The 25,610-nt window shown below is 43.9% G+C and overlaps 1 protein-coding gene across 9 annotated transcripts in view; it reads left to right on the top strand.

Moving 5' to 3' along the window:
- LOC143782314 (uncharacterized) overlaps positions 1 to 25,610 on the top strand; it is a 231,213-nt gene that overhangs the window by 106,577 nt on the left and 99,026 nt on the right. For all 9 annotated transcript variants that reach the window (XM_077269647.1, XM_077269649.1, XM_077269648.1 and 6 more), the window contains 3 exons: positions 2,339 to 2,378; positions 23,381 to 23,414; positions 24,287 to 24,308. In XM_077269647.1, coding sequence (XP_077125762.1) covers positions 2,339 to 2,378; positions 23,381 to 23,414; positions 24,287 to 24,308 — 96 coding nt within the window. The remainder of the gene's footprint in view (positions 1 to 2,338; positions 2,379 to 23,380; positions 23,415 to 24,286; positions 24,309 to 25,610) is intronic.

Below are 25,610 nucleotides of genomic sequence, written 5' to 3' on the forward strand. Positions count from 1 at the left end.
CCTATTTGGATACCGCGTGGGAAATTTCAGCAGATTAACTCTTTATTTAGGAGTTTGGTATTGGGGGAAACCACATTCTCATATCAGATTGGAGACGCTTAAGCGACCCAAGGTAGATGAAAGTTTGGCTTTGCCCATCCCCAAAATATATTTTCTTGCGGACCAGTGCCAACATTTAAAGGGCTTGGCGCATGAGGAGTCTTCCAGCGTGGTACAGCATCTGATACAAGGGGTGACAAAAAGATATCCTGTGGTACAGTGCTTAGAAGATGGATCCCTGGGGGCGCTTGGGAAAATTTACCCAACAATATTTGATACATAAAACTGTGGGGTAGAATCAAACGAATTCGTAAGGTTACCTGTCTGACCAGATTTTCTCCGCTATGGTATAATAATAATTTACCTGAGTTTATGGCGTTGGGATGTCTGTCAGAGTGGCAGGCCAAGGGAATACGATATATTTATCAGATAATAGAGCAGCGGGAGCTGAAATCCTTCTCCCAGTTGCAATTGGAGTATGATCTTAACTCTTAAGGCTTCCGGGGGATATCAATATGTGCAGATGAGGCATGCGTATGGAGCTCAGAATAGGGGGGACTGTCTTAAAATTCAAGGAGACTTAATGCTGGAATATGTGTGTGGAGAGGGGACTACCAAGGGGGTTATCTCCTCCTTATATAGAGACCTATTACATACTTATTGGGATTTCCAATCAATGCGAGGGTTAAGTGGGAAAGAGAGCTGGGCCACTTGGAGGATGAAACATGGGAATCTGTGCTGGAATGGATACCAAAATTGTCATTAAATGAACCGTATAGGCTGTCTCAGCTTTATATATTACATAGAGTAAATAAGTCTGCAAATGTTTTGTATAAGGCAGGATTGCGATCTAACTCTGAATGCTCTAGGTGTAAGAATGAAAATGCTGGAATTTTTCACATGATGTGGACGTGTCTTAGATTGGCTGTTTTTTGGTTGGTGGTCCTCAGCCGTTTGGAAAAGGCTTATAGATGTGTGGTCCCTAGGGAACCGGTGGTTTGCTTTCTGGGTTATGTAGAGGAGATTAAAGTGGATAACAACCTGAAGGTAGCAATTTCTAGATTAATATATATGGCTCGAAAGGGTAACCGCAAGGAACTGGATAAAAGAGGAACCCCCTTCAAGAGGAGAATACCTTAAATATGTGAAGCATGTTCTTGCTCTGGAAAAGGGAGTTTACAAGAAAAGGGGAAACTGGGGATGTATGACAAACTGTGGATGCCTTGGCTGGAAATGGGCTAGGAGGTAGATAGGAGGGGAAAGGTCTTGGGGGTATTTATCTGTAGGGATTCCTGTCTACACCGCTACAGTAGGTGATAATGGTCATTACAAATCTATCTACTTGTACAGAATACGTTAATGGTAGAGTGTGAGCTGTCTAAACGGGAAGGGGGGTGGGCCAAGTTTGTAATGTTGGGGGTTGTTACTGTGAAAATCAAAAAATGCATGTATTATTGTACTATGAATACTGTGATGTTGTTCTTAATAAAAAACCTATTTGAGTAAAAAAAAAAAAAAGACTTGCAGATAGGAGTTTGGGGGTGAAGGGTTTATTGTCTTTCCAGAACTTTGAGGGAACCTGTCACCAGAAAAAAAGGAAACTGTTAACCTGCAGATAGGAGGTTAATCTGCAGGTTAATAGCATTATTTTTCTGCCCGACACCTACACGTAGCCAAACGCTCTGGAGAGAAAATGAACTTTATTCTCTCAGTACACCAATTAAAGTAGACCATTTATACTCCCCTCCGGTAATAGCACCAGTCCTGAGATGTTGGGGCTGCTATTCCAGGTAGGTGACTTTGCATTGTTGTGTCACATGTCTACTGCAGCTTTTGCTATTTTTTTCAGAGCTGACATCTGAACTGGTAGAATATTCATCAGCTGCAGTCAAACAGCAGCCACTGATTGGCTGCAGTGGATGCATGACCCAACAATGTCATATCACCTGCCAGGAATAGCAGCACTGACACTGCAGGAATGGCGCCAATGGAAGTGTTGTGGGTGGTTGTTTTAATTTTGTTAAATATACTTTTAATTGGATTCAGATATCCATTCCATATTAGACGGCCCCTTCAATATGGAGCGGTTATGCCATTGGTCCATTTGTAGAAAAGCCGCAGTGCGAGTGATTTTGTTTCTGCTGATTAGTACTATTAAAGGCAATCTGGAGTTTTAGCCTACAGATCAGTTGCAATGGCCTGCATGATGTTAAATAACTAAAATATAATTTCATATGGCATAGATTTATAACTTGGTTTGTAACACTGGTTTTACTTGTCCTCAATTTTTCTTTAATAGGACTCAAAGAGCTGCAACTCACGAATTGGTGTTAAGAATGGTATGTACCTAAAATGATGTTACAGTTAATTTCCATTTTAATTTTTTGGGGGGAATTTTGAGGACTGACTTTATGTTCAATTTAGAGGGTTTTTCCAAATAATTGCATTTGTTGTTTCTGAGAATTAGATGTGGCTTTTTATGAAAGGCTGAATATTATTCAGATATGATTACTATTTTATGTATACACCTTATGGTGTTTTGTTCAGATAGATTTAAAATGCAATAATAATTCTTAAATATGCAGCTTTGCCTTGAGGTTTGCTGTATGACACCTAGCACCCCCATAAATCTACTGAAACGTGTTCTGGGAGAGGTATGTAAGCAATTTTAAGGAGCGGAATCCCCACTCTGAATTTTGTGGTGGCTGATGCCTAGTACTACAGACCATCTCCCATTCCTTAGGCAGCGTACACTGCAGAGGTCACTAAATACAGAGCTGTGTGGAATTCCACTCTCTACGTTGCTTAGGTCCATCGGCTGCTACTGCAGATTTTATCTTATCTGTAGGGAGTGTCGGGTGTCTAGCCTTACTGATCTCATATTGATAACCCATACCATGGATACATAGGTCATCAATATATGTAAGTCGTGGACAACTGATTCCTAAGTTAAATGTACAGTATCGGTTAAAAGTTTTGACACACTTGTTCACGCAATGGCTTTTTTTTTTTTTTTTTGTGTTGCAATGTGCACATTATAGATTCAGACTGAAGGCAGCAAGACAACAAAAGTACACTTGTGAAAATAAAGGTGAAAGAATCATGTGCGAAAAAGAAAAAAGCACAGAATGTATGTTAAACTTTACATTTCTCAAAGTATCCTCCTTTAAAGCTTCCATCAGCGCAAATAAGGGGCGTGGTGGCACTTTGCTGAATCTAAGGTTTAACTGTTAAGGTACCTTTACACTCAGCAACTTTACAACGAGAACGACAACGATCCGTGACGTTGCAGCGTCCTGGTTAGCGATCTCGTTGTGTTTGACACGCAGCAGCGATCTGGATCCCGCTGTGATATCGCTGGTCGGAGCTAGAAGTCCAGAACTTTATTTGGTCGTCAGATCGGCGTGTATCGTCGTGTTTGACATCAAAAGCAACGATGCCAGCAATGTTTAACTTGGAGCTAACGACCTGTGAGAACAATAAGTTAAGTGCGTCACCGTTACGTCACAGGATCGCTCCTGCATCGTTCTGGAGCTGCTGTGTTTGACATCTCTACAGCGACCTAAACAGCGACGATGCAGCGATCGGCTCGTTGTCTATATCACTGCAGCGTCACTGAGCGTGACGGTACCTTTAGGCTTATCTGGTCAGGTAGATTCAGAAAGCTGCAGGTGTGGAAGGACTCGGACCCAGGGCATTGGCAATGCAGCTGGAAGGCACATGGAACTGCAGGGACAGCCTGCTATGCCCAACTGCAGATAAACAAGTGAGGCAACACACATCACGCCACAGAATCGGGAGGACAGATGCAGACCAAAGTGGCAGGTCTGAAGTAGCACATGGTTTTAGGTAACAGGATCCACAGCAGATAATCAACAGACTTTAATAAGTTAGTGATGGTACGGATTCACTGTCTGATGTGGACTAAAATAGTTTAAAATATATAACCTTTATCTTTATGCTTAAATTAATGTTATATCCAGTGTTTGTTCCAGTTTATCCACTATGGCCTTTCAAATAACATCCAGGTCAGACTGTGGATACTAATAAATTATAAACTGTGTCCCTTTTTGTTTTATTTAGCAGACTATTAGAATAAATTACTATCTGCATATACTGGTCTCCCAATATTAAGATTCCCCTTGTGACAAATGTAATATTCCTGTTCTCAAATTCCTTTTCAACAGTATAAATCCTCCCTTATTTCCTCAAAATCACTATCAATAGCTGTCACTTAGTGGTGATTATTGTATTACACTTGTCCCAAACATAGATATCAAACGACCGGACGCTCAACCTTTTGTATAGAATACTCCGCCCCTTCTTTCTGACGCGCATTCACCTTGGCCAATCGCAGGTTCTCTACCTCCCAACATGTGATATTTGGCCACGTCAGACACGACTGCCATCGCATCAGCTGGTATGTAGCAGTATCCAGGATATTCTGATACCGAGAAGCTCCAAAAAAAAGCTAACCACTGATGACCCAAGGATTTATCCTTTTTAATGTGGATACTATAATTTTGCAACAGTCTAATGTGGAAGATAAACAAATTGGCACATAAGTACAAGCACTAATTTACCCTTATACAGACAGCTAGTCACCATTGGGTATAGTCACTATTTTTAATGTTACAATTTGCATTCATATTTTTATCCACTAATGTATAAAATAGTTTGGATGCCCTGCGTTGCCCATATGGCCCAGCCTATCCATTCACTATTTTTATTGGTATAAATCCTAGCCTGTTCCTATAATCCCAGATACCGATCAATTACATAATTACTAGTGTTTTATAAAGATGATATAGCATTTTTTTTATCCCAAAAATATTTTTTTCAATGCAGTCTAGGCTATAGTGTCCAATACTCTTGCCTTCTAGATCAGTGGTCCCCAAACATTTTTTTGCAGCAGGGCCCAGCTTCAAGCAAGACTATTTTTCCATGGTGGGGCTTTGGCCATATTGGGGCGGGTTTATGGAAGGGGTTGGAGTTTAGTGCATACTTATTTAATTATGACATTTATAATGTGAATGTGAATGTGACTCAACATAGGTTCAGAATGAGTGGGAGCACCGGGCTTGTTTTACTGCAAAAAGACTTTTCCACCTGTAATACCCATATGTAGCATGATGGCCTCACACCTGTAATCCCCCATATATAGCATGATGGCCCCACTCCTGTAGTCTCCCCATATACACTTTACTGATTGATTGAGGTGTGTGTGTGTGTGTGTATATATACGCTGCTCAAAAAAATAAAGGGAACACTAAAATACCACATCCTAGATATCACTGAATGAAATATTTCAGATGCAAATCTTTATAAATTACATAGTGGAATGTGTTGAGAATAATAAAACATAAAAATGACAAATGTAAATCAAAATTAATATCCCATGGAGGTCTGGATTTGGAATGATACTAAAAATCAAAGTGGAAAATCAAATTACAGGCTGGTCCAACGTCAGTGGAAATGCCTCAAGACGAGAAAATGGTGTTCGTGTGTGTCTCCACGTGCCTGTATGACCTCCCTACAACGCCTGGGTATGCTCCTGATGAGGCGGCGGATGGTCTCCTGAGGGATCTCCTCCCAGACCTGGACTAAAGCATCCGCCAACTCCTGGACAGTCTGTGGTGCAACGTGACGTTGGTGGATGGTGCGAGGCATGATGTCCCAGATGTGTTCAATTGGATTCAAGTCTGGGGAATAGGCGGGCCAGTCCATAGCTTCAATGCCTTCATCTTGCAAGAACTGCTGACACTCCAGCCACATGAGGTCTGGCATTGTCCTGCATTAGGAGGAACCCAGGGCCAACCACACCAGCATATGGTCTCACAAGGGGTCTGAGAATCTCATTTCGGTACCTAATGGCAGTCGGGCTACTTCTGGTGAGCACATGGAGAGATGTGCGGCCCTCCAAAGAAATGCCACCCCACACCATTACTGACCCACTGCCAAAGCGGTCATGCTGAAGGATATTGCAGGCAGCAGATCGCTCTCCACGGCATCTCCAGACTCTGTCACATGTGCTCAGTGTGAACCTGCTTTCATCTGTGAAGTGCACAGGGCGCCAGTGTCGAATTTGCCAAACCTGGTGTTCTGTGGCAAATGCCAAGCGTCCTGCACGGTGTTGGTCTGTGAGCACAACCCCCATCTGTGGACGTTGGGCACTTAGACCGTCCTCATGGAGTCGGTTTCTAACTGTTTGTGCAGACACATGCACATTTGTGGCCTGCTGGAGGTCATTTTGCAGGGCTCTGGCAGTGCTCCTCCTGTTCCTCCTTGCACAAAGGCTGAAGTAGCGGTCCTGCTGCTGGGTTGTTGCCCTCCTATGCCCCCCCCCCCCCCCCCCCCCCCGTCTCCTGGTGTACTGGCCTGTCTCCTGGTAGCGCCTCCAGCCTCTGGACACTACGCTGAGAGACACAGCAAACCACCTTGTCACAGCACGCATTGATGTGCCATCCTGGATGAGCTGCTCTACCTGAGCCACTTGTGTGGGTTGTAGAGTCCGTCTCATGATACCACGAGTGTGAAAGCACAATCAACATTCAAAAGTGACCAAAACATCAGCCAGAAAGCATTGGCACTGAGATGTGGTTTGTGGTCCCCACCTGCAGAACCACTCCTTTACTGAGTGTCTTGATAATTGCCAATAATTTCCATCTGTTGTCTATTCCATTTGAACAACCGCATGTGAAATTGATTGTCAAACAGTGTTGCTTCCCAAGTGGACAGTTTGATTTCACAGAAGTTTGATTTACTTGGAGTTATATTGTTGTTTGTGTTCCCTTTATTTTTTTTTTGAGCAGTGTATATCAATCTCTGTATCAAACAAAAAAAAAATGCTTGCAGCTCTCTTCCCACAGACCCCACTGACACACAACATTGTCAGGGCGTTCCCTGCTGCAGCCACGTGTGCGTCGCAGCATTCAGATGATAGGTGCGTGCCTACGTTAACCCCACCCCGGTGATAGAATCACCAGGGCATGCACAGCGCCAGTCTTTACATTTATTACGATCATTTTGTTTCATAAATTTAGTACATATCAATTTCCTCATAAAAAGAGCAATATCCTTAGTCCATTCAAAGTTGTCACTGTTCTTTGTAGGGACAAAGGATATTTCCCTAGATAGCAAAGTTCTTCACACCTTTGAGCCCTTTTAGAAAGATTCATCACACTTAATCATCAGAATCTGTGATTTGCTCACAGGTACAGCCCCTGGCAAAAATTATGGAATCACCGGCCTTTGAGGATGTTCATTCAATTGTTTAATTTTGTATAAAAAGCAGCTCACAGACCTGTCACAAAGCTAGTCATTTCAAATGGCAACTTTCTGGCTTTAACCCCTTTACCCCCAAGGGTGGTTTGCATGGTTTGCACGTTAATGACCGGGCCAATTTTTACAATTCTGACCACTGCCCCTTTATGAGGTTATAACTCTGGAACGCTTCAACGGATCCTGATGATTCTGACATTGTTTTCTCGTGACATATTGTACTTCATGATAGTGGTAAAATTTCTTTGATATTACCTGCGTTTATTTGTGAAAAAAAAAAACGGAAATTTGGCGAATATTTTGAATATTTCGCAATTTTCCAATTTTGAATTTTTATGCCCTTAAATCAGAGAAATCACACAAAATACTTAAAGGGCCACTGTCGCCCCCCTCCAGCCGTTATAAACTAAAAGCCACCTTGTGCAGCAGTAATGCTGCATTCTAACAAGGTGGCTCTTTTAGTTTTAGGTGCATGTATTACAAAAATAAAGTGCTTTTAAATTTAGCCACCATACCTGTCTTTAGACTGGGAGGCGGGTCCTCACTCCCCAGCTTCAACCGCTACTGTGCCGTCAGTCAAATCTTCAGTGTCTTTCGGCGCCACCCACTCCGCGCTGTTTTCTCTTCAAAACCGGCGCCTGCGCTGTGTGTAAGCTCTGGCCGTGTGATGTCCCAGCCAGGCTTGCAGACTGCGCCTGTGCGGGCATTGCGGCCACCCACCTTGTGAATCCCCGCCCCGCATTGTGTTATGCATTATGCACAGTGCGGGGCAGGGATTCAGATCCCCAGTTTCGGATTTTGGTTCAGACTCAGGTGAACTAAGCTCAGATTCTTTTCCATCTTCCTCTTCATCCATGGACGCTGAGTCGGGTCAGTCCTGTTTACCACTAGATAGAGTTAATAGTCTTGTTAAAGCGGTAAACAACACAATGGGGATTGAGGAGCCCCAGTCAGAGTGGTCCATGCAGGACATATTGTTTAAAGGGTTAGATAAAAAATCACGTAGATCTTTCCCGGTGATTGATAAGATAAACACGTTAATTACAAGGGAATGGAAGAAGCCTGAGAGGAAAGGTTCGCTCCCACCAGCATTTAAGAGGAGGTATCCATTAGAGGAAGAAGCATCATCCTCATGGGATAAAGCCCCGAAACTTGACGTGACAGTAGCCAAGGCGTGCAAAAGGACCTCGCTTCCATTTGAGGATTTAGGGAATCTAAAGGACCCATTAGACAGAAAGGCTGATGTTTTTCTTAAGGGTGTTTGGGAAACGGCGGCAGCATCTCTGAGACCAGCAATCGCGGCTACTTGTACAGCACGGTCACTAATGGTGTGGCTTGACCACCTAGAGGATCAACTAAAAAACAAAGTCCCTAGAAATGAGATCCTATCCTCCCTTCCTATAATTCAGGAGGCAGCAGCTTTTCTTTCAGATGCCTCGGCAGATTCTGTAAAATTGGCAGCCAGATTCTTAATCCCTTTCTAATGCATCCCGCAGGGCTTTATGGATAAAGTGCTGACCAGGAGATTTGCAGGCCAGATCAAAGCTATATGGCATTCCCTGTGAGGGGGCGCACTTGTTTGGGCCAGTACTTGATGAACTGTTAGAAAAGGCGGGCGATAAAAAAAACAATTCCCCTTCCTAGGAAGACCCTCATACAGACGGGATTACAATAGAGGATGGTTTAACCGCAGAAGATCAAATAGAGATAGATCCAGATATGACGTTAACAGGAAAAGACGTAGAGGATATATGTTTAACACCTCTCGGTACTATAAAAAACCTCAATGACTGCTGGACCAGGTGGGGGGCAGACTTTCAGCCTTCTACCCTGCCTTGTTGAAAATTTCCAATAGCCCGTGGGTCCTCAGTATTATTGCAACTGGTCTAAAGTTCGAGTTCCAAAAGATTCCTCAAAACAGATTTTGTCTAACACCCATCCGCTCTTCTACAGAACAGTTGGCCCTAGAGTCAGAAGTCCAGGAACTTCAACAAAAAGGAGTGCTGAATAAAGTCCCCACAGTACAGAGAGGTAAGGGGTTTTATTCCCCACTCTTTCTGATTAAAAAACCTGATGGATCCTTCCGTACTATCATTAATTTAAAGGGCCTAAATAAGTTTCTACTGGTTCCTTCCTTCAAAATGGAATCTGTAAAGACTGCAATAAAACTTATGTTTAACAATTGCTTCATGATTGTCTTAGATTTGAAAGACGCCTATTATTATGTCCCAATACATGCAGAACACCAACAATTTCTTAGAGTGGCAGTTTAAATTAATGATACGATAGAGCATTTTCAATACCGAGCTCTTCCCTTTGGAGTGGCGGTCGCACCCCGTGTATTCACTAAGGTAATGGTAGAGGTCATGGCACACCTTCATGAACTGGACATTTTAATAATTCCCTACCTAGATGACTTGTTAATTGTGGGACATTCTGAATCACATTGCACGGACCAATTGGGGAAGGTGACATCAGTATTGCAGAAATTGGGGTGGATAATTAATCTTAATTTACAACCCTCTAAAGTACAGGAGTTTCTGGGTCTTGTCATAGACTCTAGCGGGCAGGAATGTCGTCTTCCAGATGCAAAAGTGGATAGTATCCAACGGCTGGCAACCAGAGTAATTAATAATCCATCAGTCTCTGTAAGAGGGGCAATGTCACTGTTAGTATCACTCACATCATATATCCCGGTGGTTCTCTGGGCTCAATATCACACCAGAACACTACAGTGGGAAGTTTTACGTAACACCTGTCACCTGAGAGGCCATCTTGACAGTAAATTTTCACTATCCACTGAACCTATACAATCTTTACATTGGTGGACATACATACCAAATTTACATAGAGGTGTTCCATGGACAAATAATGTATCCCGTATAATAACTACAGATGCTAGTCCCAGGGATGGGGGCACACATGGAGAATAGTTGGGTCCAGGGACTGTGGTCTCAATCCGAGCAGAATTCATCGTCCAACCTAAAAGAATTATTAGCGGTAGAACGCGCTTTAAGTAATTTCCTCATACTCCTACAGGGTAGACATGTCAGGTTTTTCTCAGATAACCAGGTGACCGTAGCTTATATTAACCATCAAGGAGGTACTCGGTCGGGTTCGTTAATGGAAGTTGCGGATCGTGTTTTTCAGATGGCCAAAAAACATCTACTATCTCTTACGGCTCTTCACATAAAAGGAAAGCTCAATGTCGTGGCCGACTACCTAAGCCGCAACAAACTCGGACATGGAGATTGGACACTGAATCAGACCATCTTCAACCAGATCGTACAATTATGGGGGTGCCCAGACATAGACCTTTTCGCAAACAAGGAAAACCGAAAACTACATCGATTCTGCTCCTTAAACCACAGGGAAAACCCAAATGCGGTGGATGTTCTCCTAATCTCGTGGCACTTCAATCTCACTTATGCCTTTCCCCCTCTAAACTTAATTCTGATAGTTCTGAGGAAGATACGGGAAGACAGGGCCTGGGTAATTATGGTAGCCCCTTTCTGGCCCAGAAGATCATGGTTTCCTTGGCTGAGGAAGATGTCAATTTCCCAGCCATGGATTCTCCCAGAAATACCAAATCTCCTCTCACAGGGCCCAATTCTTCATCCACGAGTTGCCAATTTACATCTAGCGGCGTGGAATTTGAGAGGTCATTACTAAAGGCGAAAGGGTTTTCTCGAGACCTAGTAAACACATTACTAAAGAGTAGAAAGGTGTCTACAACAAACATTTGTTAGAATTTGGATAAAGTTCTTAGAGGTCTCAGGGGCACATATTGGCCAAAAAGTCTGTATTAAAACATTTTTGGGAATTCTTACAGAAGGGATTAGAAATGGGTTTAGCCACAAGCATTCTCAGGGTCCAAGTGTCAGCTCTGGGGGCGCTGTACAATAGTAATTTAGCCAGCAATCACTGGATAGCTAGGTTCTTCAAGGCTGCAACTAGGTCCAGGCCAGTCATTAAGCAAAAATTGGTTCCATGGGACCTAAATTTTGTGCTCTCAGCTCTAATGGAAGCGCCATTTGAACCTATTGCTACTGTCTCAATTAAAATCCTATCTTTTAAAACGGCCCTTTTAGTCGCGCTCACATCTGCAAGAAGGGTTGGCTATCTACAAGCCCTGTCTAGACAACCTCCATACATGCAGTTTAGAGAAGATAGTCATTATGAAACCTGATCCTCTTTACCTTCCAAAAGTAGCTTCAAAATTTCATAGATTGCAGGAAGTTGTTCTACCTTCGTTCTGTCCTAATCCCACCAATGATAAAGAACGAAAATTCCATTCTCTAGATGTAAAAAGGTGTCTTCTTAGATGTATTTCAGCTACTAGCTCTTGGAAGAAAGATAATTCCCTATTTGTATCCTTTCAGGGAGTTAGAAAGGGGCTTAGTGTCCAAAAACACGCTAGCTAGATGGATCAGGGAGGCAATTTCTTTAGCTTATTCAGCAGGTGGCATGCAGATTCCGAAAGGTATAAAAGCTCATTCCACTCGAGCCATGGCTACTTCCTGGGTGGAGAGATCAGACGTGTCGATTGAAGACCTTTGTAAGGCGGCCACATGGTCTTCTCCATCTACTTTCCTTAGACTAGATCTGGGTAGCTACTCCGATCTCATGTTTGGGAGAAGGGTGCTTGAGGCAGTAGTCCCTCCCTAGTCTCTTTTACTTCTCTGAAAGTCTCTCGTGGTGCTGTCATGGCGACTGAATAAATACGTAAGCTACTTACCGGTAGCTGTGTTTTTCAGGAGCCCATGACAGCACCCTTATATTCCCTACCCTCTCTTCTCGTATGGGTCAACACTTCCTATTTCCTTTAAGTACTAAGTTTACTCACAGGGTGAATTGTACCATATTTTAAATTGATTATGTGCTACTAACCAGGGAGGTCCTCTCATGCTCTGTAAACCAACTGATGCGGGAGAGAGGTGCCGCCCTTTAATGTCTGTAGGTTTCCTGTCCCTGAAGGGCGGATCCCCTCTCTCGTGGTGCTGTCATGGGCTCCTGAAAAACACCGCTACCGGTAAGTAGCTTACGTATTTTTTTTTACTTTTTTACATTGCCCCGGGGGGGACATCACACTATAGTGTCAGATTGCTGATCTGACACTTTGCACAGCACTGTGTCAGATCAGCGATCTGACAGGCAGTGCTCCAGGCTTACCAGTGCCGTGACCGCTCCTGGCACATAGTGCCGGATGTCAGCTGCGATAGTCAACTGACACCCAGCCGCGCTCCCCCCGTGAGCGCGGCTGATCTCGCTGGACGTACTATTCCGTCCATGGGAAGTAAGGCCCACCCCCCCCCCATGGACGGAATAGTACGTCCAAGGGGTTAAACACTGAAAGAAATCAAGAACAAAAAATGTCAGTAATGGTTACTGTTTTAACCAAGCATAGGGGAAAAATTATGGAATCACTCAATTCTGAGAAAAAAAATTATGGAATCATGAAAAACAAACAAAAAAACACTCCCAAAACATCGCTAGTATTTTGTTGCACCACCTCTGGCTTTTATAACAGCTTGCAGTCTCTGAGGCATGGACTTAATGAGTGTCATACAGTACTCTTCATCAATCTGACTCCAACTTTCTCTGATTGCTGTTGCCAGATCAGCTTTGCAAGTTGGAGCCTTGTCATGGACCATTTTCTACAACTTCCACCAAAGATTTTCAATTGGATTGAGATCCGGACTATTTGCAGGCAATGACACTGACCTTGTGTGTCTTTTTTTCAAGGAATGTTTTCAGTTTTTGATCTATGGCGGGATGTATTATCATCTTGAAAAATGATTTCGTCATCCCCAAACATCCTTTCAATTGATGGGATAAGAAAAGTGTCCAAAATATCAACATGAACTTGTGCATTTATTGAAGATGTAATGACAGCCATCTCCCCAGTGCCTTTACCTGACATGCAGCCCCATATCATCGACTGGAAATTTGCATGTTCTCTTCAGGCCATCATCTTTATGACTCTCATTGGAACGGCACCAAACAAAAGTTCCAGCATCATCACCTTGCTCAATGCAAATTCGTGATTCATCACTGAATATGACTTTTATCCAGTCATCCACAGTCCACGATTGCTTTTCCTTAGCCCATTGTAACCTTGTTTTTTTCTGTTTAGGTGTTAATGATGGCTTTCATTTAGCTTTTCTGTATGTAAATCCCATTTCCTTTAGGCAGTTTCTTACAGTTCGGTCACAGACATTGACTCCAGTTTCCACCCATTCGTTCCTTATTTGTTTTGTGCTTTTCCTGTTTCAGAGACATACTGCTTTAACCCCTTCATGACCCAGCCTATTTTGGCCTTAATGACCTTGCCATTTTTTGCAATTCTGACCAGTGTCCCTTTATGAGGTAATAACTCAGGAACGCTTCAACGGATCCTTGCGGTTCTGAGATTGTTTTTTTCGTGACATATTGGGCTTCATGTTAGTGGTAAATTTAGGTCGATAATTTCTGAGTTTATTTGTGAAAAAAACGGTAATTTGGCGAAAAATTTTGCAATTTTCACATTTTGAATTTTTATTCTGTTAAACCAGAGAGTTATGTGACACAAAATAGTTAATAAATAACATTTCCCACATGTCTACTTTACATCAGCACAATTTTGGAAACAAATTTTTTTTTTTGCTAGGAAGTTATAAGGGTTAAAATTTGACCAGTGATTTCTCATTTTTACAACAAAATTTACAAAACCATTTTTTTTTAGGGACCACCTCACATTTGAAGTCAGTTTGAGGGTTCTATATGGCTGAAAATACCCAAAAGTGACACCATTCTAAAAACTGCACCCCTCAAGGTGCTCAAAACCACATTCAAGAAGTTTATTAACCCTTCAGGTGTTCCACAGCAGCAGAAGCAACATGGAGGGGAAAAATTAACATTTAACTTTAGTCACAAAAATGATCTTTTCGCAACAATTTTTTTATTTTCCCAAGGGTAAAAGGAGAAACTGGACCACGAATGTTGTTGTCCAATTTGTCCTGAGTACGCTGATACCTCATATGTGGGGGTAAACCACTGTTTGGGCGCAGGGCTCGGAAGGGAAGGAGCGCCATTTGACTTTTTGAATGAAAAATTGGCTCCAATCTTTAGCGGACACCATGTCGCGTTTGGAGAGCCCCCGTGTGCCTAAACATTGGAGCTCCCCCACAAGTGACCCCATTTTGGAAACTAGACCCCCCAAGGAACTTATCTAGAAGCATAGTGAGCACTTTAAACCCCCAGGTGCTTCACAAATTAATCCGTAAAAATGAATAAGTACTTTTTTTTTCACACAAAATTTCTTTTAGCCTCAATTTTTTCATTTTCACATGGGCAACAGGATAAAATGGATCCTAAAATTTGTTGGGCAATTTCTCCTGAGTACGCCGATACCTCATATGTGGGGGTAAACCACTGTTTGGGTGCACGGCAAGGCTCGGAAGGGAAGGCGCGCCATTTGACTTTTTGAATGGAAAATTAGCTCCAATCGTTAGTGGACACCATGTCGCGTTTGGAGAGCCCCTGTGTGCCTAAACATTGGAGCTCCCCTACAAGTGACCCCATTTTGGAAACTAGACCCCCCAAGGAACTAATCTAGATGCATAGTGAGCACTTAAAACCCCTAGGTGCTTCACAGAAGTTTATAACGCAGAGCCATGAAAAATAAAAAAATATTTTTCTTTCCTCAAAAATGATTTTTAGCCCGGAGTTTATTTTCCCAAGGATAATAGGAGAAATTGGACCCCAAATGTTGTTGTCCAGTTTGTCCTGAGTACGATGATACCCCATATGTGGGGGTAAACCACTGTTTGGGCGCACGGCAGGGCTCGGAAGGGAAGGCACGCCATTTGGCTTTTTGAATGGAAAATTAGCTTCAATCATTAGCGGACACCATGTCGCGTTTGGAGAGCCCCTGTGTGCCTAAACATTGGAGCTCCCGCACAAGTGACCCCATTTTGGAAACTAGACCTCCCAAGGAACTAATCTAGATGTGTGGTGAGCACTTTGAACCCCCCAAGTGCTTCACAGAAGTTTATAACGCAGAGCCATGAAAATAAAAAATTATTTTTCTTTCCTCAAAAATGATTTTTTAACCCAGAATTTTTTAATTTTCCCAAGGGTAACAGGAAAAATTTGACCCCAAAAGTTGTTGTCCAGTTTCTCCTGAGTACGCTGATACCCCATATGTGGGGGTAAACCACTGTTTGGGCACATGCCGGGGCTCGGAAGGGAAGTAGTGACGATTTGGAATGCAGACTTTGATGGAATGGTCTGCGGGAATCATGTTACGTTTGCAGAGCCACTGATGTGCCTAAACAGTAGAAACCCCCCACAAGTGACCCCATTTTGGAAACTACACCCCCCAAGGAACTTATCTAGATGTGTGGTGAGCACGTTCAACCCCCAAGTGCTTCACAGAAGTTTACAACGCAGAGCCGTGAAAATAAAAAAATCATTTTTCTTTCCTCAAAAAAGATGTTTTAGCAAGCAATTGTTTATTTTCACAAGGGTAACAGGAGAAATTGGACCCCAATATTTGTTGCCCAGTTTGTTGTGAGTACGCTGATACCTCATATGTGGGGGTAAACCACTGTTTGGGCGCACGTCAGGGCTCGGAAGGGAAGTAGTGACATTTGAAATGCAGACTTTGATGGAATGGTCTTCGGGCGTCATGTTGCATTTGCAGAGCCCCTGATGTGCCTAAACAGTAGAAACACCCCACAAGTGACCCCATTTTGGAAACTAGACCCCAAAAGGATCTTATCTAGATGTGTGGTGAGCACTTTCAACCCCCAAGTGCTTCACATAAGTTTATAACGTAGAGCCGTGAAAATAAAAAATAATTGTTCTTTCCTCAAAAATTATGTTTTAGCAAGTAATTTTTTATTTTCGCAAGGGTAACAGGAGAAATTGGACCCCAATAGTTGTTGCCCAGTTTGTCCTGAGTACGCTGGTATCCCATATGTGGGGGTAAACCACTGTTTGGGCGCACGTCGGGGCTTGGAAGGGAGGGCGCACCATTCGACTTTTTGAACGCAAGATTGGCTGGAATCAATGGCGCCATGTTGCGTTTGGAAACCCCTGATGTGCCTAAACAGTGGAAACCCCTCAATTCTAACTTCAACACTAACCCCAACACACCCCTAACCCTAATCCCAACTGTAGCCATAACCCTAATCACAACCCTAACCCCAACACACCCCTAACCACAACCCTAACCCCAACACACCCGTAACCCTAAATCCAACCCTAACCCTAATCCTAACCCTAATTCCAACCCTACCCTACCCACAACTGTAACCCCAACACAACCCTAACCCTATCCTTAACCCTAACCCTATCCTTAACCCTAACCACAAGCCTAATCTTAACCCTATTTCCAACCCTAGCCCTAATTCCAACCCTAAGGGTACCGTCTCACATAACGATTTACCAACGATCACGACCAGCGATACGACCTGGCCGTGATCGTTGGAAAGTCGTTGTGTGGTCGCTGGGGAGCTGTCACACAGACCGCTCTCCAGCGACCAACGATGCCAAGGTCCCGGGTAACCAGGGTAAACATCGGGTTACTAAGCGCAGGGCCGCGCTTAGTAACCCTATGTTTACCGTGGTTACCAGCGTAAAAGTAAAAAAAAAAAAACCGTACATACTCACATTTCGGTGTCCTTCAGGTCCCTTGCCGTCTGCTTCCCGCTCTGATTGAGTGCCGCCGTACAGTGAGAGCAGAGCGCAGCGGTGACGTCACTGCTGTGCTGTGCTCTCACTTTCCGGCCGGCAGACAGTCAGAGCGGGAAGCAGACGGCAAGGGACCTGAAGGACACCGAAATGTGAGTATGTACGTTTTTTTTTTACTTTTACGCTGGTAACCACGGTAAACATCGGGTTACTAAGCGCGGCCCTGCGCTTAGTAACCCGATGTTTACCCTGGTTACAAGCGAACGCATCGCTGGATCGCTGTCACAACGATCCAGCGATGACAGCGGGAGATCCAGCGACGAAAGAAAGTTCCAAACGATCTGCTACGACGTACGATTCTCAGCAGGGTCCCTGATCGCTGCTGCGTGTCAGACACAGCGATATCGTATGGATATCGCTGGAACGTCACGGATCGTACCGTCGTAGCGATCAAAGTGCCACTGTGAGACGGTACCCTAACTCTAATTCCAACCCTAAGGCTATGTGCCCACTTTGCGGATTCGTGTGAGATTTTTCCGCACCATTTTTGAAAAATCCGCAGGTAAAAGGCACTGCGTTTTACCTACGGATTTACAGAGGATTTCCAGTGTTTTTTTGTGCGGATTTCACCTGCGTATTCCTATTGAGGAACAGGTGTAAAACGCTGCGGAATCCGCACAAAATTGACATGCTGCGGAAAATACAACACAGCGTTTCCGCACGGTATTTTCCGCACCATGGGCACAGCGGATTTGGTTTTCCATAGGTGTACATGGTACTGTAAACCTGATGGAAAACTGCTACGAATTCACAGCGGCCAATCCGCTGCGGATCCGCGGCCAATCCGCTGCGGATTCGCAGCCAAATCCGCACTGTGTGCACATGCCCTAACCCTACCCCTACCCCTAATTCTACCCCTAATTCTACCCCTAATTCTACCCCTAATTCTACCCCTAATTCTACCCCTAATTCTACCCCTAATTCTACCCCTAATTCTACCCCTAATTCTACCCCTAATTCTAACCCTAATTCTAACCCTAATTCTAACCCTAATTCTAACCCTAATTCTAACCCTAATTCTAACCCTAATTCTAACCCTAATTCTAACCCTAGTTCTAACCCTAACCCTAGTAGAAAAAAAAAATATATATATTTTATTTATTTTTATTATTGTCCCTATGGGGGTGATAAAGGGGGGTCATTTACTATTTGTTTTATTTTGATCACTGTGATAGGCTATATCGCAGTGATCAAAATACATCTGAAACGAATCTGCCAGCCGGCAGATTCGGCGGGCGCAGTGCGCATGCGCCCGCCATTTTGGAAGATGGCGGCGCCCATGGAGAAGCCGGACGGACACCGGGAGGCCCGGTAAGTATGAAAGGGGGGTGATCGGATCACGGGGGGGGGGGGACCGGAGCACAGGGAGGGGGGACCGGAGCACGGGGGGAGCGGACAGGAGGACGGAGGAGCGGACAGGACGACTTAGGGGGGCGGACCACGTAACGGAGCACTGGGGAGGAGATCGGTGGGTGTGGGGGGGGGACAGATTAGGTTTTCCAGCCATGGCCGATGATATTGCAGCATCGGCCATGGCTGGATTGTAATATTTCACCGTTTTTTTGGGTGAAATATTACAAATCGCTCTGATTGGCAGTTTCACTTTCAACAGCCAATCAGAGCGATCGTAGCCACGAGGGGGTGAAGCCACCCCCCCTGGGCTGAAGCACCACTCCCCCTGTTCCTGGAGATCGGGTGAAATTGGAGTTAACCCTTTCACCCGATCTGCAGGAGCGCGATCCCTCCATGACGCATACGCTGCGTCACAGGTCGGATTGGCACAGGTTTTCATGACGCAGCGTATGCGTCAAAGGTCGGGAAGGGGTTAAGTTTCCGGTCCTGACGCTTTGATGTCTTCCTTGGTCTACCAGTATGTTTACCTTTAACAACCTTCCCATGTTTGTATTTGGTCCAGATTTTACAGGGTGATTCCATAATTTTCCCCCTATGCTTGGTTACAAAAGTAACCATTACTGACTACCACATTTTTTGTTGTTGATTTCTTTTAGTGTTTCTTAAAGCCAGAAAGTTGCCATTTGAAATGACTTTAGCTTTGTGCCATGTCTGTGATCTGCTTTTTTTTTCTACAAAATTAAGCATTGTTGGGCCATTTATAGGACCCAGACACCAAAGCAAGGCGCCCATAAGTGAAGAAAGTGTAGCTCAGCCCAAAAGACCAGACAGGCGCATAACATTAGCACATTCTGGTTTGTTTGACATTTGTTTCTCCTTGTTTCCATGTGTTCGATTTGTTTTTTTCCTGCCTTCAGTCTGAATCTACAGTGTGCATATTTCAATAAGAGGAAAATCATTGCATGAACAGATGTCCAAACTTTTGACTGATGCTGTAAGTAGTTTTAACCCCTTCATGACATAGCCTTTGATGTAAATGTACATGATATATCCCCACGTTTCATGCGGTCTCCCGACGCTGAGTCCGCATCTTTCCCTACCCATGATGGCTGATTTAATCAACCATGAACTAACTTTAACACGCACTAGCCGTAAGCACATTACAAAACATGCCCATCAGCGACCCTGTCAAGTGCATGCAGAGCGCCGATGGGTTATGATAGCTGGGGGTCTGCAAAATACCCCCATGTGTGTCATTGTGAATTTCATGTGAACGCCGACTCTCATGTAAACGCTGAAGCACTGCTTTGTAAAGGCACAAGTGATCGGCCGATCGCAGCTTCGTGTCCTGAGGGGACTGTTGAAGTCAGTGAAAATGTGAAGAACAGTTTTTAAAATATGGAAAAAAAAAAAAAGTTCAAATCAACGACTTTTGCCCCATTGAAAATAAAATAGAAAAAAAAAAATACACAATTGTTATCGCTGCCCCATATTCCAAAAAATTTAAACTCTACGGGTCTCTGAAAATGGTGACATGAGCAAAATGCAAAACCTATACATGTTTGGTATCTGCGTACTTGTAATGGCCTGAGAAATCGTACTGCCAGGTCAGATTTAGTATTTAGTCAACAAGGTAAATAATAAAAAAAATATTGTGGGATTGCACTTTTTTTGCAATTTCGCCGTACTTGGAATTATTTTCCCGTTTTCCAGTACTCTATATGGTAAAATCATCGGTGCATTGAAAAGTATAACTCGTCCCACAAAAAAAAAGGCCTTATGCGGCTATATTTAACAATAAAAAAAAAGTTATGGCTGTGGGATGAAGGGGAGGAAAAAATAAAGCGCAGAAACAGGAAAGTCGCAAGTTATGAGCAAGTTAAAGTGAACCTGTCACCAGGTTTGGCCGATACAAGTTACGGCCACTGCCTTTCAGGGCTCATCTACAGCATTATATAATACTGTAGATAAGCCCCCGATCTGACTTGCAACAAAAATAGCTTTTATTAAACTCACCTGGGGCGGTCCAGCCCGATGGGTGTCGCAGGTCCTGGTCCGGCGCCTTACATCTTTTTGGGATGCCGTCCTCCTGCTTGCTTCATGTGGATGACATGTCCATTCGTCACCCACACGGGCTCCCAGCATTGCGTTCCTGCACAGGCCTACTTATCTACCCTGTTGAGGGCAGACCAAAGCACTGCAGTGCGCAGGTGCCGGGAAAGGTCAGAGAGGCCCAGCGCCTGCGCACTGCAGTACCGTTTTTTTCGGACTATAAGATGCACTTTTTCCCCAAAAAAATTGAGGAAAATGGGGGGTGCGTCTTATAGTTCGAATGCAGGCTTACCGGTTGGTTGTGGCAGGGGTGTGGCGGCAGAGGTGCGGGGATGATGAGGTGTAGTGAGCGGTATGGCGTGAGCAGAGTCCCTTTTACAGGTGAGGTGACGCCGCGGCCCGGTATTCAAGGCGAGTAGCAGAGCCGGGTGAATCATGGCTTTTTCGGTGTCGGCGGCGATCTTCCTGAGGCCGAACGTGCGCAGATTGAGTTCTCTGCTTCCCGGTGCTTCAGGAAAATGGCTGCGGGAGGCCGCGCGTGTGCACATTGAGATCACGGAGGCCATGTTCCTGAAGCCGAGTTCGCAGATTCAGGAAAATGGCCGCCGCGATCTCCATCTGCGCACGCGCTACTTCCCAAGGCCATTTTCCTGAAGCCCCGGGAAGCAGAGCACACAATCTGCGCACGCGCGGCCTCAGGAAGATGGCCGCCGCCACCGAGAAACCAGTGATTAACCCGGCTCTGCTGCTCGCCTTGGATACCGGGCTGCGGCGTCACGTCATCTGAGTAGGTGACCGCACCTCTGCTGCCTCCACACCACTGCTGCAACCCCCCATGGACGCCAGGCCGCGGCGTTGCCCACCTAAGCAGGAAGGGACACTGCTCAGGTGCACGCCGTATCGCCCACCTCACCTCTGCCGCCACCATGCCTCCTGTGACACTGCTCAGCCACCGCCAGCGTTCAGGTAAGATACCTTAAATTTGGACAATAACACGGACCCCCATCTTATAAAAAATATATTTTTTTTCTGCAATATTCACCCCAAATTTGGGGTGTGTCTTATGGTCCGGTGCGTCTTATAGTCCGAAAAATACGGTACTTTACTCTGCCCTCAACAGGGCAGATAAATACACCTGTGCAGGAGCGCGATGCTGGGGAGCCTGTGACGCAAGCAGGAGGGTGGCGATCATAAATAGATGGGAGGCGGTGGACCCGGAACTGCGACACCCATCAGACCGGACTGCCCCCAGGGTGAGTATAATAAAAGTAATTTCTCTTGCAGGTCGGATCAGGGGCTTATAATACAGCATTATAGAATGCTGTATATAAGCCCTGAAAGGCAGTGGCCATAACTCTTATCGGCCAAACCTGGTGACATGTTCCCTTTAAAGCAGGGGTGTCAAACTGCATTCCTCGAGAGCCGCAAACATGTCATGTTTTCAGCATTTCCTTGTATTGCACAGGTGATAATTTAACTACCTGCACAGATGATGGTTCCTGCTCCTTGTGCAATGCTAAGGAAATCTTAAAAACACGCATGGTTTGAGGCCCTCGAGGAATGCAGTTTGACACGCCTGCTTTAAAGCATTTATGTCAAGCTCAAATACACAGCCAAAATTAAATGTTTGGAAAATGTTGCGGGCCATCTTTGATAATTATTAAAAAAAAAAGTCTACAATTGAAGTTTTTTCTTTTTAATCAAGTATAATGAACTTTTTCATATGGAAGCAAACTTAAAGGGGTTGTCCCACAAATAAAGTACATCTTAATTAACAAATCTTAGAATAAAATATTGGAATAATGTAATATGTTGTGTAACAGCAATAAAAATCATATGGCCCAATGGCTTAATTTGAATATGTAATAAGTATAAAAAAAACCTTGAATAATGCAGATAAAGAATGATGCCAACAAAAGTGCCTCCAAACACAGTGATACCCCACAGTGAATTCCTGCACAGTACCCTCCACACGCAGTGTATGATAACCCTACTGTACACCTGTTTCAATCCCCCCCCTACAGACTTGACCCCATCACAGTATGATTTTCCAACTGTAATTCTCACACAGCCCTCCATACAATATAATGGGCTCACAGTGCTCCATACAGTATAATGGGCTCACACAGTGCTCCATACAGTATAATGGGCTCACACAGCGCTCCATACAGTGTAATGGGCTCACAGTGCTCCATACAGTATAATGGGCTCACACAGCCCTCCATACAGTATAATGGGCTCACACCGTGCTCCATACAGTATAATGGGCTCACACAGCCCTCCATACAGTATAATGGGCTCACACCGTGCCCCATACAGTATAATGGGCTCACACAGCCCTCCATACAGTGTAATGGGCTCACACTGTGCTCCATACAGTATAATGGGCTCACACAGCGCTCCATACAGTGTAATGGGCTCACAGTGCTCCAAACAGTATAATGGGCTCACACAGCGCTCCATACAGTATAATGGGCCCCACAGTGTTCCATACAGTACAATGACCACAAAAATACTCCATACAGTATAACAGGCCCTGCATTGCCTTCCATACAGTATAAGGGTCCCGCATAGTTCTCCATACAGTATTATGGCTCCACATAGTGCTCCATACAGTATAAATGCCCCACATAATGCTCTATACAGTATAATAGGCCCTACATAGTTTTCCATACAGTTTAATTGGCTCCACATTAAAGAAAACTATCTCAATACAACTGGCGCTCTGTAATGACGTTATCACGCCTGCTGCGCTGACACGTCAGATGTAGAGGTGGAATGTTGGGAGAGGGAGCTTCATCCAAATATACATGGGGGACCAGCTTGGTGTCGCTGGCCTTGCGGGCCAGAGTTTGTCATATGTGGGTTAAAGCCTAGATTTGCTATTTATTTTTAACTGCTTTTTTCTTTTTCTTAGATTTTTGGAAATATAATATTGAAAGGCAAGAAAAGTAAGTTCAGTTACTAAATATAGGTCTCTAAAGCGCTATAGAATTAATGGCGCTTATAAGTGAGTAAAATAAATAAATATGCATTTGTTTTACTTTACTAAATTCCATGCTATGCCCGTCTCTGAACTGTTCAGGAAAATGCGTAATTAAATTACTCATTATTAATGAACTGAGTTTTAAATAAAAAATAAAATAAATCCCGTGTCCCTTTACAGCAATATAAGCTAAGGTACTCCACATTGTGGGGAGTTGTGGGACCCTGCCAGCACTATACTAGCTGGACTTCCTATTTTTGCACCTTCAGGAGTGCTCACAAAGCTCCTCCAATCACCAGCAAGCTACTCTCCATTTAATGTTTGCTCCCCATGCTGTGCTGATTGGCATGGCACAAATGAGGGGCCAGGCATTCTGCTGACTGAGATGGATTGTCTAAAGCCCACCCCTTCCCTGGATTTCTGTAGACAGGAGCACACTTTAGCCAATGAGACACTCCCCCACTTCTTGCAGTCTGTCTTTGCTTGTTACTTACTAGAGACTGACTTGGTAGTGAACAAACTACTCATATCCTTTACAATATTAAAAAATGACAGCGCACTGATTGCACACAGATTTTTTTTTTTTAAATTAAAGGGTTTGATTGTTCAAAAAAAATAATAAACTACGGTAATAATTCACAGTATTAATTTTTTCAATCCTATCGACGTTGCTGTAGTTTTTGCTTATAGACTGCATGGTGACATCTGACCTTTGCTGTCACTGTGCCATAATTATATTTGGAACAGGATTGGATTGATGCCAGATTGGTGACTTTGAACTTGCGCAACCACTTTAACTATTGATTTCTGTTGTAATAGTTTTTTTTTCTTGTGCAGGTTGGATGAATATAAGAAAAAGGTATTTTTTTCAATATTACTATACTGTTTTGATTTAAACCCAAATATATGCATAATCATAAAATATAGCATTGTAGTAATTAAATTACTATCCTGTACAAATTTTATATTCTTTAATCAGGAAATTGCAAGGATGCATAATATGACACTTCAGTGGTCAGCTAAGACTTGCTTGCATAACACGCTAACTTTATTTAATTTATTATTTATCGGTGTCCGATAATGTGTTCAACTGTCTGCCTGTCATGATTGGAAAGGACTTCCCGACCAATGCAGTATATATACGTCATGGCGATCGCCCGGGCACAGTGGGCTGATTCTGACACCTGGCACTTTAACCCCTTTCTGGTGTCGGATGGGATAGTACGTCCGACGTCAGAAGCCCCGCTTTGAGGTGGGCTCCAGCGGTGAGCCCACCTCAAAGCCGCGACAGGTCAGCTGTTTTCAACAGCTGACATGTGCCTACAATAGGTGCGGGCGGAATCGCGATTCACCTGCTCCTATTATCTAGTTAAATGCCGCTGACAAACTCTGACAGCGGCAATTAAATGGCCTTCGGGCTGAAAATGCGTGCACCACTGACCTCCGTCACGTGATCGGGGGTCAGCGGTGTGTCGGCATGACAACCAGAAGTCTCCTTGAGACCTCTATGGTTGTTGATGCCGGATTGCTATGAGCACCACCCTGTGGTCGGCGCTCATAGCAATGCTGTAATTCTACTACATAGAGGCGATTGCTCAGATCGCCTCTATGTAGCAGAGCCAGTCAAGTGGTGGCAGCTTCTAGTCTCCCATGAAGGCTATTGAAGCATGCCAAAAGTATAAAAAAAAAAAAATAAAATTATGAAAAAAATATAAAAGTTCAAATCACCCCCATTCAAAATAAAACAAAAAAAATAAAATCAAACATACACATATTTGGTATTGCAGTGTTCAGAATCGACCGATCTATCAATAAAGAAAAATTAACCTGATCGCTAAACGGCGTAGCGAGGGGAAAAAAAATCAAAACACCAGAATTACGGGGCTTTTTTGTCGCCGCGACAATGCATTAAAATGCAATAACGTGCGATCGAAACATCGTATCTGCACAAAAATGGTATCATTAAAAATGTCAGCTCGGCACCAAAAATGAGGATGCTGTGGGTCTCTGAAAATTGGGTTTGTTTTTTTTAAAATAGCAAACTTTGGAATTTTTTTTTCACCACTTGGATAAAACAGAACCTAGACATGTTTGGTGTCTATGAACTCGTAATGAGCTGGTGAATCATAATGGCAGGTAAGTTTTAGCATTTAGTGAACCT

The sequence above is a fragment of the Ranitomeya variabilis genome, chromosome 6 (assembly GCF_051348905.1).
Source record: "Ranitomeya variabilis isolate aRanVar5 chromosome 6, aRanVar5.hap1, whole genome shotgun sequence".
In the NCBI taxonomy this organism is placed as follows: Eukaryota; Metazoa; Chordata; class Amphibia; order Anura; family Dendrobatidae; genus Ranitomeya; species Ranitomeya variabilis.